The sequence below is a fragment of the Mus musculus genome, chromosome 19 (assembly GCF_000001635.26).
Source record: "Mus musculus strain C57BL/6J chromosome 19, GRCm38.p6 C57BL/6J".
NCBI lineage: Eukaryota > Metazoa > Chordata > Mammalia > Rodentia > Muridae > Mus > Mus musculus.
This window is the reverse complement of record NC_000085.6, coordinates 45,630,525-45,644,454: the sequence shown is the minus strand read 5'-3', so window position 1 is coordinate 45,644,454 and position 13,930 is coordinate 45,630,525. Positions and strand designations below refer to the sequence as shown.

General features: G+C 45.1%; 1 protein-coding gene across 9 annotated transcripts in view; it reads left to right on the top strand.

The window, feature by feature from the left end:
• Nucleotides 1–13,930, top strand: part of Fbxw4 (F-box and WD-40 domain protein 4) — an 82,267-nt gene that overhangs the window by 16,066 nt on the left and 52,271 nt on the right. For 5 of the 9 annotated variants that reach the window (XR_877675.3, XR_001782592.2, XM_011247258.3 and 2 more), the window contains exons 2-5: nt 3,934–4,029; nt 8,007–8,192; nt 8,588–8,720; nt 13,496–13,590. Coding sequence is in view for 5 of the 9 variants with exons in the window: in XM_011247258.3 (XP_011245560.1) it covers nt 3,934–4,029; nt 8,007–8,192; nt 8,588–8,720; nt 13,496–13,590 (510 nt within the window). In the remaining 4 variants the exon portion in view is untranslated. Of the gene's footprint in view, nt 1–3,355; nt 3,782–3,933; nt 4,030–8,006; nt 8,193–8,587; nt 8,721–13,495; nt 13,591–13,930 lie in introns of those variants that run through there. The other 4 variants (XR_386482.4, XR_386481.4, XM_006527131.4 and 1 more) reach the window with 2 other exon arrangements.

Sequence of the window (13,930 nt, the reverse complement as noted above, 5' to 3'; positions counted from 1 at the left end):
ATGCACATGCATTCTACTGCTGAGCTGCCCTCTCCGCTCCACACCATACTGCCTCCAAGCTTCTATAATTTAGGGGACATTTTCCCCTTATTAAATATTACATTGTAATTTTTTTCATCTATGATTTATTTTGTCTTTGAACCTTAGGAGCGTGGGTTGTAAGGAGGCTTTGTCACCACAGCGAGTCTTCTAGAGCACAGCTTAGAGACTGTGTCCTAAGACTGCTTCATGAGCACATGGTTTCAACACTACACATGAATGAATCCGATTCTCTAGCTCTGATGTGCCGAAGCCAGTGCCAACTGAATCTATTAACATGCGATTTATTTATTTAGCATTCAAAGTTGTTTGTGAATTTGTTTTGTATAAATTTATACTTGGACGAATGTTCTTTAATCTTTTAAACATTTTACTATGCTTTTATTTTATTTTATTTCTCTGCCAGTCTTAATGACGTAAAAATAAAAATGCTACCCTCTCTAGCAGTTCTGCTTCACAAGCGTTAAGTTTCTGTGCACAACTTTTCTAAGTGTGCAAATAAAATGATACATGTTTTTCAAAAAAGTATACTACATTGTAGAAGAATTCGGAAATATATAAAAGCACAAATGCCTCATACTTAAATAAGATATTACAATTACAATTAAAATGAGAGGAGCTTCGTAAAGGGCAAACAGAAGAAGAAATCTTGATTAGAATTAGAACGGGTTCTTCTCCCCCCCCCATCCCCCAGACAGAGTTTTTCCGTGTAGCCCTGGCTGTCCGGGGACTCACTCTGTAAACCAGGCTGGCCTTGAATTCAGAGATCCACCTGCCTCTGTCTCCCAGGTGCTGGGATTAAAGGTGAATGCTACTACAGCTCTGTTAGGGTTGCTCTTTTTTGTTTTTGTTTTAAAGATTTATTTATTTATTTTATGTATACGAGTACACTGTAGCTGTACAGATCATCGTGAGCCTTCATGCGGTTGTTGGGAATTGAATTTTAGGACCTCTGCTCGCTCCGGTCAATCCCCGCTTGCTCTGGTTAGCCCCGCTGGATTACTCATTTTTATACTGTTAATCTTCTGTGATATGTATCTGTATCTTTAAAGTTCAGTCCTCTACATTCACTACTTTACAAATCAAAAGGATTATTCTGGGCTGGTGAGATGGCTCAGCAGGTAAGAACATTGACTGCTCTTACAAAGGCCCTGAGTTCAAATCCCAGCAACCACATGGTGACTCATAACCACCCATAATGAGATCTGACGCCCTCTTCTGGTGCATCTGAAGACAGCTACAATGTACTTAGATATAATAATAAATAAATCTTAAAAAGAAAAGAATTATTCTGTACAAATACATGGCTTAGATAACTTTCTACCCAAGCCATCTTTTTCAATGTGTGTTCATTAGACTCTTGAAAGTGACTTTCGCTCACTGGCTTTTAGTGTTGGGTGGTACATATGAAGGTGTAAGTAGAGACAAAGAGAAATGTCTGTATGTCTCTCCCTTGTCAGTGAATTTCTAGGTAGGCACAGTAGTCATCACTGTGTGTCCCAAGCAGTAAACCTTGTACAGTTATGTGTGTGAAGCCATGGAGACACAGATACACAGGCACCTAAAGTGGAAATTCAAGATTCTTGCCCATGATTTCAAAACTCTGTCTAAAGATGTACTCTCAAAAGGCCTTTGAACTTTTCGCTGTCTCTGCATCCCAAACTCTGCCATTTTCTGGCTGCTGTGGCCCCTGCCTCTTTCATCCCTTTCTTCCAGGTAGCCAGTGCTCAGTGAACATTTTTGTAATGAAAAGTTTAAAACATATAGAAGAGAATTATACAATGAACGCTCACATATTCACTGTCTAGATTGCATAATTATTTGGCCATATTTGTTTCCTCGTGCATTTTAGTACTAATACACGCCATACTAGAGCACACGTGCAAACCCTTGATTATATCAGTTTATGTGTTTTCTTAAAAATTATGCACAGTGGCTTTGGATTATGATTTTGAGTAAAGTGCTCAAATTTAAACTTGATCATTTGAAATTTGTTGATGGCGAGTTTTATTGTTTTCTAAAAGAAAAAAAAATAGCACATTTAATGTGTGTGTGTATCACATGGTGGAGAACAGAGACAAATTGTGAGAGTGGGTTCTCTCCTTGTACCATGTGGGCCCTGGGGATAGAACTCAGGTCCAGGGTTGGTGGCGAGAGCCTCTCTCTGAGTCTTCTGGATGGCCCCGCTCTTGTCTTCCTGAGACAGTGTCTCTGTGTGGCTCAGGCTGGTCTCTGTGTGGATGAGGTGCCCTTGGACTCATGATCTCCTTCTTCAGCTTCCTGAGGCCTGTGGCACCACATCTGGGCCAGCTTTTGCCTGTTTGGTAGATATGCCCAAAGCCCCTCAGGATCCAGACGCAGGACATAAAACCTCGGAGAGGTTCCATGTGCTCCTTTCCAGACAGTCCCCAGCTCTGCCTTGTTGGTCATTTGTCATTATGAGGGGTTTCCCCCCCATGTTTGGTTAATTGGTCCTTTTCACATGTTCATGTGAATGAAATACAGCATGTATAATGTTGCCTTCATTCATTATAATTTTTTTTTTAAAGTTGTGGCAGGCAGAGAGATGGTTCTGCTGTTAAGAGCATTTGCAGAGGACCTGGGTTTGGTTCCCAGCAACCACATGGTGGCTTACAAGTGTCTAGAACCCCAGGTCCAGGGGATCGCATGTCCTCTTCTGGCCTTTTCAGGCACCAGATATGAACATGGTACATATATGTGAATGTAGGCAGAAGCTCTCAGACCCAAAACAATATAAAATAACCCCTGCTGGGCCTTCTGCTAATAGCTGTGCCATTGTTCTTTCCCCATCAAATAGGAAACTTCCTTACTGGTCTTTTAAAATATAAGGATGCACTGTCTGAGCGTGGTAGTACCTGCTTGTAATCCTAGCACTTGGGAGACTGAGGCAGGATGGACCAGGGCCAGCCTAGGCACAGGGAGAGAAATGCAGTCTGAGTCCAAGTCCTTTGATATGTGTGTGTTTGTGTGTGTGTGTGTTTGTGTGTGTGTGTATGTATATATGTATACACACACACACATATATAAATTTATATGAAATTTCAATATATTCATACATGTAATATTTTCTCCCAGACTCTAGCTTGTTATATTCATTTTGTGGAATAATTCTTAATTTTTATAAGGTCTAATTCATTAGCTTTTTTTCTTTTATGTTTTTGCCTTCTATATCCTAAGAACGTTGCCTATCCCCTGACAGACACATGCCTCCTTTTGTTGTTTTTATTTTTTTGGTCCAGTTAGATGGGTTTATATAGTTTATTCTAATAGCTTTATATTATAGGTTTTCTGTGCTTATTTATTATAGATAAACTTTCTGCGTTTGGCATGAGGTAGGATAAATATCCAGAGGTTTTACAAGATGGTTATCTAGGAGCGCCAGTACTTGAAAACTAAAAGAAATGGTTTGTGATTATGTCACTGTCTCAGGAGGCAGTGCGTTGGTCTCATGCCATATTATTACTGTGTGTGCTCACAATGTGCGTGTGGGCAGGTGCATGCGTGACACGTGGGTAGAGGTCAGAGGACAGCCTTTGGCAGTCAGTTCTCCCTTTCTACCAAGGCCTTTGTGGCCAGTGTGTCTTACCCAGGGAGCTGTCTCAGTGGCTCTAGCACTTTCTTGTCCTGCTTTTCACTAGACTGTTTTGACATCACTATAGACACTTCTAATGGTTTAAAGGATAGACGTCTGCTTGGATTTCTTGATTAGCCACGTATGGAGGTAGGAGTGGTTAGTTCCTGATCTCACAATCCCTTTAGTGTATATTTGATTCCATTCTGCATGTTTCCGAGTCCTGACCCAGTAAGCCCCTCGACTCCTCCTTTATTGCTAATGAGCTGCAGTGACGAGTTCTTCCTTCTCTTTGCACATAGCATGGCAGGCATTCCAGTAAAGGAGCGCGTGAAACTGTCTCAGAACTGGCGGCTGGGGCGCTGCCGAGATCGGATTCTGCTGAAGTGGAGATATAGGTAAGCAGCTTCTTGATTGTTTAAAAATGTTTATTTGTTTTTATTTCATGTGTATCTTTGCTGTTGTTTTAAGATGGAGTCTCACTATGTAGCTCTGGCTATCCCCAATTTACTCTGTAGACCAGGCTGTTCTTCAACTAACAGATCCACCTACTTCTGCCTCCCAAGTTCTGGGATTAAAAGTGTGCACCACTAAGCCTGGCTTGAAAATAGTTTGTTCCTGTATATGTCTCTTCACAGTGTGTACTTGAGGAAGTTCCAGAGGGCATGAGATCCCCTGGAACTGGAGTTACAGACAATTGTGAGCCACCATGTGGGTCCTGGGACTTGAACCCAGATCCTTTGAAAGAATAGCACGTGCTGCTAACCTCTAAGCCGTCATTTAGCCTTATTTTGTGATTCTTTTAAGGCTTCCCAAGACCAAAGAGCATAGTAGAAAACATGAAATTAGATCATTGGGGCTGTCTCTGGCGTGGTAACTATTAGCGAGCCTTTAGACACCCATAGAGAGTCCAGCAGGATGGTGTGCTCACACAGTTCAACAAAGATTATAAAAAAGTGCACTCTGGACAGTATTAGGCAGGAGGATCTCAATTTCAAAGTTTGTCTGGGCTAAAGAGCTAACCTGAGTAACTTAGGGGAGTCCTATATCAATTTTTTTCTTTTTCTTTCTTTTTGTTTGTTTTTGTTTTGTTTTGAAACCATTTCTCTGTATATCCCTGGAGCATTCTATAGACCAGGCTGGCCTTAGAAATCTTCTTCCTCCGCCTCCCAAGTGCCTTGATTGCAGGCGTGTGCCGCTCTTGCTATTATCTCTAGGAAGTTAGTTCTCTTCTTGGATTCTGTTAAACTCTTCATGGGGGGGGGGGGTCATGATGCTGGGGCTCAGGCCCAGGACCTCGTCCATGTCTGGCAGGGGTGCTTTACACTGAGCCACACCTCCATTCCTGTTTCTTTAATTTGGTAGAAGGCAAAGTTGGGGGCTGGAAGATGCTCAGGAGGAAAGCCTGACAATGTGCGTTTGTTCCCTGAGATCCACATGGAAAGAAGAAACATCTGAGCTAGTGCATGAGTGCCACATGTGTGCTGTGACATGCATGTGCAAACGTTTGTGCACATACAAAGTAAAGAAAGAAAATGGAATTTTTAAAGAAAGGCAAGATGAGATATTAGGCATATGTGAAGTAGGACGTAGAAAGACTGCCACTTTGTCTCTGTGGTGTATGTTATATGTGTGGGTATGCAAAACAGTGCCTACAGCCAAAAGAGGACTCTGGGTGACCTACTCTATCATCCTCTGTCAAATTCCCTTGATAAGGGTCTCTGACTGGAGCTAGGCTGGTAGCCGTCAGGTCTTGTGACCCTCCTGTCTCTAGTCCTCACTGCACAGTGCTGTGGTTACAGGTCTGTGGTCCTCCTGTCTCTAGTCCTCACTGCACAGTGCTGTGGTTACAGGTCTGTGGTCCTCCTGTCTCTAGTCCTCACTGCACAGTGCTGTGGTTACAGGTCTTGTGTAGAAGCAGTTGGTTCTCTATACAGGTGCTAGGAATTTGAAATCGACCTTGAGGCTTGTACAGCAAGTGCCTTCCCCACTGGGCTGCCGCCATAGCCCAGTGCCGTGAAGATTTTATTAATTTTATTGAAGTTGTTAAACCACACTTATGCTTCATCAGTACCAAAGCATTTCATAATTATTATTTGGCACATTACCCAAAAAGTGCTTCTTGTTGGTTGATTTTAGTGTATTAGGAGCTTTGTAACTTTTCATCCTGGCTGACCTGTCCCTTTGCTGATAGAAAAGGCACACGGCTACCTTTGGTGACTGTCTTAGGTACTGTTCTATCGATGTGAAAAGATGCCATGACTAAGGCAACACTCACAAAAGAGTTTCACTTAACTGGGGGCTTGCCTACAGTTTCAGAGGGTTAGTCAATGATCATCATGGCAGGAAGCAGGTAGGTACTGGGTCAGCAGCTGAGAACTTTACATACTGATCCACAGACAACAGGTCACACACACACACACACGTACACACACGTACACACATACACACGTACACACACACAGAGACACAGACACAGGACCCAGGCTGAGCTTTTGACTTTTTTTTTTTTTTTTTTTTTTTTTTGAGACAGGGTTTCTCTGTGTAGTCCTGGCCATCCTGGATCTCACTCTGTAGACCGGGCTGGCCTCGAACTCAGAAATCCGCCTGCCTCTGCCTCCCGAGTGCTGGGATTAAAGGCATGTGCCACCGCCCCGGCTTATGCTGAGCTTTTGAAACCTCAGAGTCCACTCCCAGTGACACATTTCCTCCAACAAGACCACACCTCTTTCTAATCCTTCTCCAACAGTTCCTTTCACTCTGGTGACTAAACATTCTCATCGGGGTCGTTCTCATTCAGACTATCAAACTGACCCTTTACCTGTGTGCATTGTTTTCAGTGGTTTGCCTGAGGTCAGTTTCTATGAATTATGTGGCAGTATTATGATAGAGAAGTTATGAAAGAGAAAGATTTTTATGGTGAAAGGCTTTACCGGCTGGTTTCCATCTGTACCTAGTGGAAGTTTTCTTAAAGAACAGCTCCTCTCTGTAGCTCAGATTGACCTAAACTTGCCGTCCTCACACTTTAGCCTCCTTAGTGCTAGGACTACAGGCTAGTGCCGCCATACCTCGACATTTGTGCCTTTTAACATCAAAGGACATTTCCCTATCAAGCTTTTGCTCCTGGGGTATCTTTTAGGGCACTAATTTAAGGCAGACTGGCAAATAAACAGAACAGTTACCAGGCTGCCCCAGGATTACCACTGTTCACCTGGCATGAACCTGACTTCTTGTCCTAGGTGAATGTCTGCCTACCACATGGTTGTAAGTACAGTCCAGCTTTCTGTTTGCTGCCCATGTGAGTGATCTACATAACTGTGGAAAAGATGTTGAAGAGGAATGTGAATGATGAGTAAGAATGTAGGCGTCTATATACGCTCTCCACATATTCTGTATAATATATGCACACACTTGTGAAAACCACATGAGTAGAGACTTAGTTACTACAAAGTTCGAGCTGCATTTAATGGCCCGGCAAGTCAATTTGCGGAGCTTTCCACATTCCCATGACGCTTGGGGAAGAAGCACAGGCCCGTTTGCTCAGACCAGCTTGGCAGCGGGAGATGGTGTCTGTACATGGATGGGGAGGAGTCGCTTTCCCTTTGTATTTCTTGAGACTTGGTAGCTCCAGGACTGTTAGGTAGGGTAGGCACGGGCTGGAGGATGTCTGTCTCAGGGAAGGGGCTTAGGCCGCACCAGGGAGCCTAGCTGAGCGTCCTTCTCTTTCCTCTCCTTCTGTTCCCTCATCTCCCTGTCCCCATCTTCTCCCTGCTTTGTCCACAGCCCCTCCTATGACGGCCTTACCCGCTACATCTATGTATCTACAAATGGCCTGGAGCTTCTGTTCCTCCTCGGTCAGCACTCAGGGGTGCGTGCCACTCTGCCCAGCAAAGGCTTTAGTCCCATGTCTGGCCTGTGGCCTTTCTCTCTCACTGTTGAGAGCTGAGCTCTTTTTAGCCCCAAGCCACAGCGTGCTGCTTTGGAGTTATTCTGTTTTACCTCCAGTACAGAAATGTCCCTCTCCTTGGGAGGATCTAGGCATCTCTTGAGCAGGTTTGCATACTTTCCTAAATGGCTAGATTTTTTTTTCACTTGTAAACATGTCTTTGCTCCAATAACAAGGGAATGGGATTTCTCAAAACTTGTCTTTCCTCGGTCACACCTTACTGATCTGTTGAGCAGTGTGTACATGTTGGAGTCTCAGAGTCTTGAAACTTAACTTGGACTTAGCCAGAACGCAGAGGTCACATTACCTGGTCGGGAGTCTCTTTCAGCTTCCCCTGGTCCTCAGCTGACATCTTTCAGCCCTGCCTGTCTGTAAGAAGTGCAGGCAGTGGCTACACTTCGTTGTTGTTTGTTTTGTTCCTCTCTCCAGTCAGATGCCTTGGATGCAGCTACAGGATGCTTCTCTGTACCTATCACAGGCTAATTTCATCCTGGCCTACCAGTTCCGCCCGGATGGTGCAAGCTTGAACCGACGGCCCTTCAGAGTCTTCTCTGGGCATGATGAGGACGTCTGTCACTTTGTGCTGGCCAACTCCCACATCGTCAGTGCAGGAGGGTGAGTGCTGGAGGTCTCTCACCTCTTCCTTGGTATGCTCCAGGCATTGGCTGGGGCTGCTTCTGGCTTTGTGCTTTTTTTTTTTTTTTACACTTAAAGCAGAGATTTACCAAAAGCTGATAACAGGTTAGCCAGAGAAGAAAACAGGAAGAGCCTTTAATGCCAAGTGGAGCAGGTTTGCTATTCTCTAAGGGAAGTTTATTTTCTCTCTCGGCTCTGTTAGCCTCAAGTGTGCTGAAGAGGTAACTGTGTAAAAGCTCAGCTCCTTGTGAGCCAAGTTACAGAATGTTTGGTAAATCCAGACATCACTGGACCCATGCATGGGCTGCCGGTTCAGTAGACTTGCCCTCTTTCTATAAGTTAACTCCCGGGGTGGGCTCCTTATTCTCTTGTAGAGACGGGAAGATCGGTGTTCACAAGATCCACAGCACCTTCACTGTCAAGTACTCGGCTCACGAGCAGGAGGTGAACTGTGTGGACTGTAAAGGTGGCATCATTGTGAGTGGCTCCCGGGACAGGACAGCCAAGGTGAGTCCCCCCCCCCCCACACCCCCAACCCCCCCCCCCTGCACCACACATACTGTTATTTTCTCCCGTCTTTAGGGCCTGGGGTAAGAGAGGGTGGATAGAGTCTGAAACCCCAGGATTACCTGAGAGCACTGGGTGAGGACAGGGAGAAGAGACACAATAAAGACCTCACTATGTGCCTTTGCATAAGCTTGCCATGCCAGGCTATGCTCCTGCCAGCCGGACTGCGGTGGGGAGGAGTGGCCAGCGGCCGGGATATGTGCCACTCTCTGGAAATGTGTGAATGCTAAAACACAGGGCCTGGCTAGCTTCTCTTCCCTGAGCTGGCTTTCCTCAAGTTTGTGGGTTGAGCTCTAACCCCAATATTTTATTTTCAAATCTCCCTCCTCTTGCTTGCTCTCTGTTTGGAGAAGTTAATTTTTCACCACCTTGTTTATAAGCAATCAGTCTGGTAATTAAAACATGTTTTTACTGACTCTCTGGAGAGTGATGTGGCCAGCAGGCAGTGGAGAGGACGGGGCTGTTGGTAGTGGCATCAGTACCAGGTCGCCTGATCCACAGACTTCCACCAGGACATGAAAGATGAAACTTGTCATCCTCGAGTTGTGGATCCAGTCATCCAGGCTGTGTCAAGTGTTGCTGCTTCTGGGACAGAGAAGACGATGTCCAGTCTTGGGTGCAGCAGGCCTAGCCAGGAGACAGGCTTTGGGGCTGCAGGGGGAACATTGCAGAAGACCTCAGCAGGGCTTGTTGTTAGCTCTTTTCTAGGACCTAGAGGCTCCACTGTAGCAAAATGCCTATTCATATCAGCAAATGGGCCTCTAAGCTGCAGAGAGAGCTCAGGAGAGTGAAGTTGCAGCTTTTATCAATAACTCTGACTCTATGTAGCCTCTAGTGACTGCTCTTTCATGTCGCTGATTTATATGAAGACAACAGCTAAATAGGTTCCCTGCTGTTTATGAACATTTCTCCTCCTTTCGGAATTTTCTGCCTTATATTTTATTTTTAGAGAAAATGCATGCCGGCAGAGGACGCCTGAGCAGGATGAGAAGTTTGTGATTTTATTTTGAGACAGGGTCTCAGGTAGCCAATGATGTCCCGTGTCTTCGTTGTCAAGTGCCGAGCTTACAGCACTGAGAGCGAGTGAGCGAGCGAGCGAGCGAGGCTTCCTGTCACCCGCTCTTTCCTCTTCCCATCCCATATTCTCGTGGAATTGTTGTTTCATCAATGACTTTGTAGCGTTCCTTGCAAAGATTCTGGCTTTAACTGGCCAAACTGCTCAGGAGTAAGCTCAGGCGAGAGAAAGGGCTCAGTCAAGTGCTTGCTAGCTGGTTTGGATTGTCAGTGCTCACATCTGGGGACAGTGGCATTTGTCTCTAGTCCCAGTGCTGGGGTGGCACAGACAGGTGTAATCCCTGAAGGGTTTGTTTTTTAAGTAACTTTTGTTCCTTGATGATTCCATGCAAGTTTCTAATGCATCCTGTTCCCCTGGCCCTATGTTGTTCCCTCCCACTCTCTCTGCCCCCATCTTCCTCACAGATCTCTTCAGTATATTTGCTAGCTCTTGTTCTTATTAGTGTCCCAACGTTTAACAGGGCTGTCTTTATAAGCAGGTGTGTAACAGGGCACTATGCAATCTGTTAGTTGCCAATAAATGCAGCACTAAGGTGCCCATAACCTTCTTCCTTCATCACTGACTGTTAGGAGGGCCCAACGTCACAGTAGCAACAGTTACTATGAGTCCATGACTGCCCTGTCCAAGTTGTGCTTAGCAGGTAGCATTTGAAGCCCTGCCCCCACCTTCTGGCTCTTAACATTCTTCCTTTGCCATTTTCCAGAGTATTCCCTGAGTCTGAAGAGGGTGATGTAAACGCCTTGGTTAGGTTGGTTAGCTCCCAACAGTCCTATAATGAGCAATTGTGAAGCCATGGGTCTTTGTAGTCTCTGTTTACAGCCAGGAGCAGCAGCCTTTGTGGGGATAAGCTTGTGTTTTGAAGGTGGTTTGGTGGTACTTGATTCAGATAAACAATAGCCTTAGGTTCTTCTCTAAAACATCAGACCCACCTCTCTTTCTCTTTTGAAACAGCATCTGGCTGTGTAGCATGGACTAACCTTGAACTTGTAATTTTCTGCCTCTTGAGATTATAGATACGTATACCACATGCCTGCTAGGATGATCTTCTAGCAATGTAGACTGTAACCAGGAGCTATGCTAAGCACTTTATTCATTTTCTTATTTTATCTTATTGGGTAAATACCTTCCTTTGCATAATTGTAATATATTTTGGATATACAGTATACTCTGTGGTATCTTCTCTATAACCTTTTTTTCTTTTTCTTACAACCTTTTTTGTTATTTCTATTTGAATAGTTGTCCTTGAAGTTACTATGTAGTTTAAGAGTCACCTTAAACTTCTGCTCTTACCTCACCTGTTGAATGCTGGGATTACCTGTGTGCTACCACACCCAATCTATGTGATGCTAGAGATCAAACCCAGTGTTGTGTGCATGCTAGGCAAATACTCTACCAAATGAGCTGTATCTCCAGCCCTCGTGTCATCTTCAGTGGCTTCAAAAGGAACTTAGTTTTCTCTAGTAGATGGATGTTTGCATCTGGTTTATTCCGGAATACAAGAACCTGGGAATAAGAATCCTTTCTTAAGTCTGCTCCATTCTGTGCATTGGCTGTGCTACTTCTTGGTTAGTTACCCTCCCTTTTTTATACCATGGTCCTGAGACATAGGCATGGCCCCCATTCAATGCGCTGAAACTGAGACCAAGAAGTTAGGCAACATCTCTAAGCAAATTCAGTAAGTCTCAGGTAGGGTTCAAACCCAGACGAGCCAGACTCCAAGACAACACGCTTGTTCTGCAATAACAGGTTTCCACAAATATCTTATCCCTTGGGTTTTGTTTTAGGATCTTTTTTAAATGAATTCTCATACTTAGAGTTCCTGAGTCAAAGATCATGACAGGAACGCCTTGCCACCTCTCTCTGGTTTGCCTTCTAAAAGGGCTGTATAAATGTGTATGTTCGCTGAGTGTTTTCTGGGATGGGTCCGTTTCACTGATAGTAAAGATCTGACCACATGTTTATTATGTCAACTCCTGTCGCTCAGGTGCCAGGACACTCTTGTTGCCACAGGATGCTGTGCTACAGAGACAGGCTGCCACTCCTAACTGATGCTTGGAATTGGCAGTGTACTTCCTGATTCACTCCTGAAGATCAGGAACATTAATCTGTAGTTTGAGGGCTCTCAGTTACTACCAGCCGTCTCCACAGAAGCTACTAGAACACATGTTTAGGCTGTCCTGGAGATTATGTAAATCAGGAGGGCCCTCTTCACCACACAAGCACGAACCTGACTCTGAGGGAGTTCAGAAAAGGCAAAGGTCTCTTCCAAGCTGGGCAGTCTAAAGGAAGAAACCAGAAGGGCATCTAGTTATTACCAAAGGGTTTGGCTGCTAAGGGCAAGGCAGATGCTAGAATCCTGGGCTTACAGGAAATACTGAGATATGTGCCCTCGTTGGTGGTTTTTTGTTGTTGTTGTTGTTGTTGTTTTTTTTTTTTTTTTTTTTGGTTCCCTTCTCATCCAGAATATTCTCGTTAAATTTCTTTTCTTAGTTTTGGGGAAAGTTCCCCCTACTCTTACCCCACCCCCACTGCATCATACCCACAAACTCTGAGAAACACTCTCTCCTTTTATAGGGAAGAGATACCATGTGATCCTAAGAAGGCAAGACCACCCCCATTCCATCACTGCCCCTTACACTGAAGGAATGTTTCCTTAAGTTCTTCCATCTAAGGTCCTGCCTGAGTGTGGTGTGTTCCCCTTATAGCTCTGCAGGGACCTTGAGAGGTCACTGATCCCTCTAGCTGCCGAGGGATCCCTCTGTGGCTGCTCTGGGGAGAGCCCTGTACATTGGAGGTTTCCCTTCTGTTTGGTTAGAGGCTTATGTCCCTGTGTGTGTGTCATCTGGGGTAGGGTGAGGTGCGGGGGAGCCTTGTGTTAATGGGAGATTTCTAAATGCACTGAGTGCTGAGAGGCTCGGGAGTGTTGATTAGAGTTAAGCCCAGAGTGCCTGCTAATGTGCATTCCTGACTGATAGGGCCCAGATAGTGGGCTCCAAGCAATATTTTTAACCTGTGGAGATATGGAAGCTTAAAAGAGTTAAGCTTTTCTGCTACTTTAGGTGACACTAGGTGCTAAAATTCCCTGCTGACGCGAATACCTTTGGATCCTGGGCATTATGAACAAACAAACAGCAACACCCCCTCTCACTTTGAAGTCTTGTTCCCATTCTCTCCTTGTTTTGCAGTTTTCTTCTTACTCCTCTAATAGTATACATGTCTCCCCCCCACACTGTGCCTTGGTCTTCCCGCAGCTCTCTATGTGCCTAAAGTAAAGTTTTGGTGAAAGATAGGAGAAGGGAAGAGTCACAAACAAGGAAGTTTCTGAGAGAGGCAGGAGGCTTCCATCTGCATTTCCTCAGTTGAATCTCACGCAGGGCTCTGTAACCTCTCATAGCCTGGGAGGAAGAGGGACTCGCAGGGTAAAGGTTGGTGGTTGGGGCAGGAAGTAAGGCCCGTCTCTGTGGCAGCTGAACGAGAAGCTGAAGAGGCCCCTCTGCTCAGACCCTGGCTCTCTCTGTCTTCAGGACAGAAAGGATTCTCTGTTCCCCAGTTCCTCAGTCTCACTCTTCCCACATGGTGTTGGCTTCTTCCTCCTCAGCCCAGGCAATGCCAACAAGCGCATTTCCTCTCCTGTTTCCAGGTATGGCCTCTGGCCTCGGGCCGGCTGGGGCAGTGCTTACACACCATCCAGACCGAAGACCGAGTCTGGTCCATTGCTATCAGCCCATTACTCAGGTAAGGGAGACGTGTTTGGTTTTTATCTCATTCAAGAATGGTTTCATTTTATTAGGTCAGATAAGCTAGAAGTTTTTTCACTAGTGTATTCTAGGTTGCTATGAACCACTCTCCTGGGGATTTAAACATTCTCCAGAGACTTTAAGTCTTTGGGTCTTTCACTATACTTTGGAATTGCGATAACCTTTCCTAAGCATCTGACCAGAAATGTTAAGAGAAAGCTACATACTGGCTATAGCTAAGGGCAGTGTTACCTTTCTGGAGCAGATGTCCTCTGGGGTTGCTCCAACGCAGAGGCTTCTCAGTATACCTGAGAGGCAAGGACAGCAGCTAGCCTGCT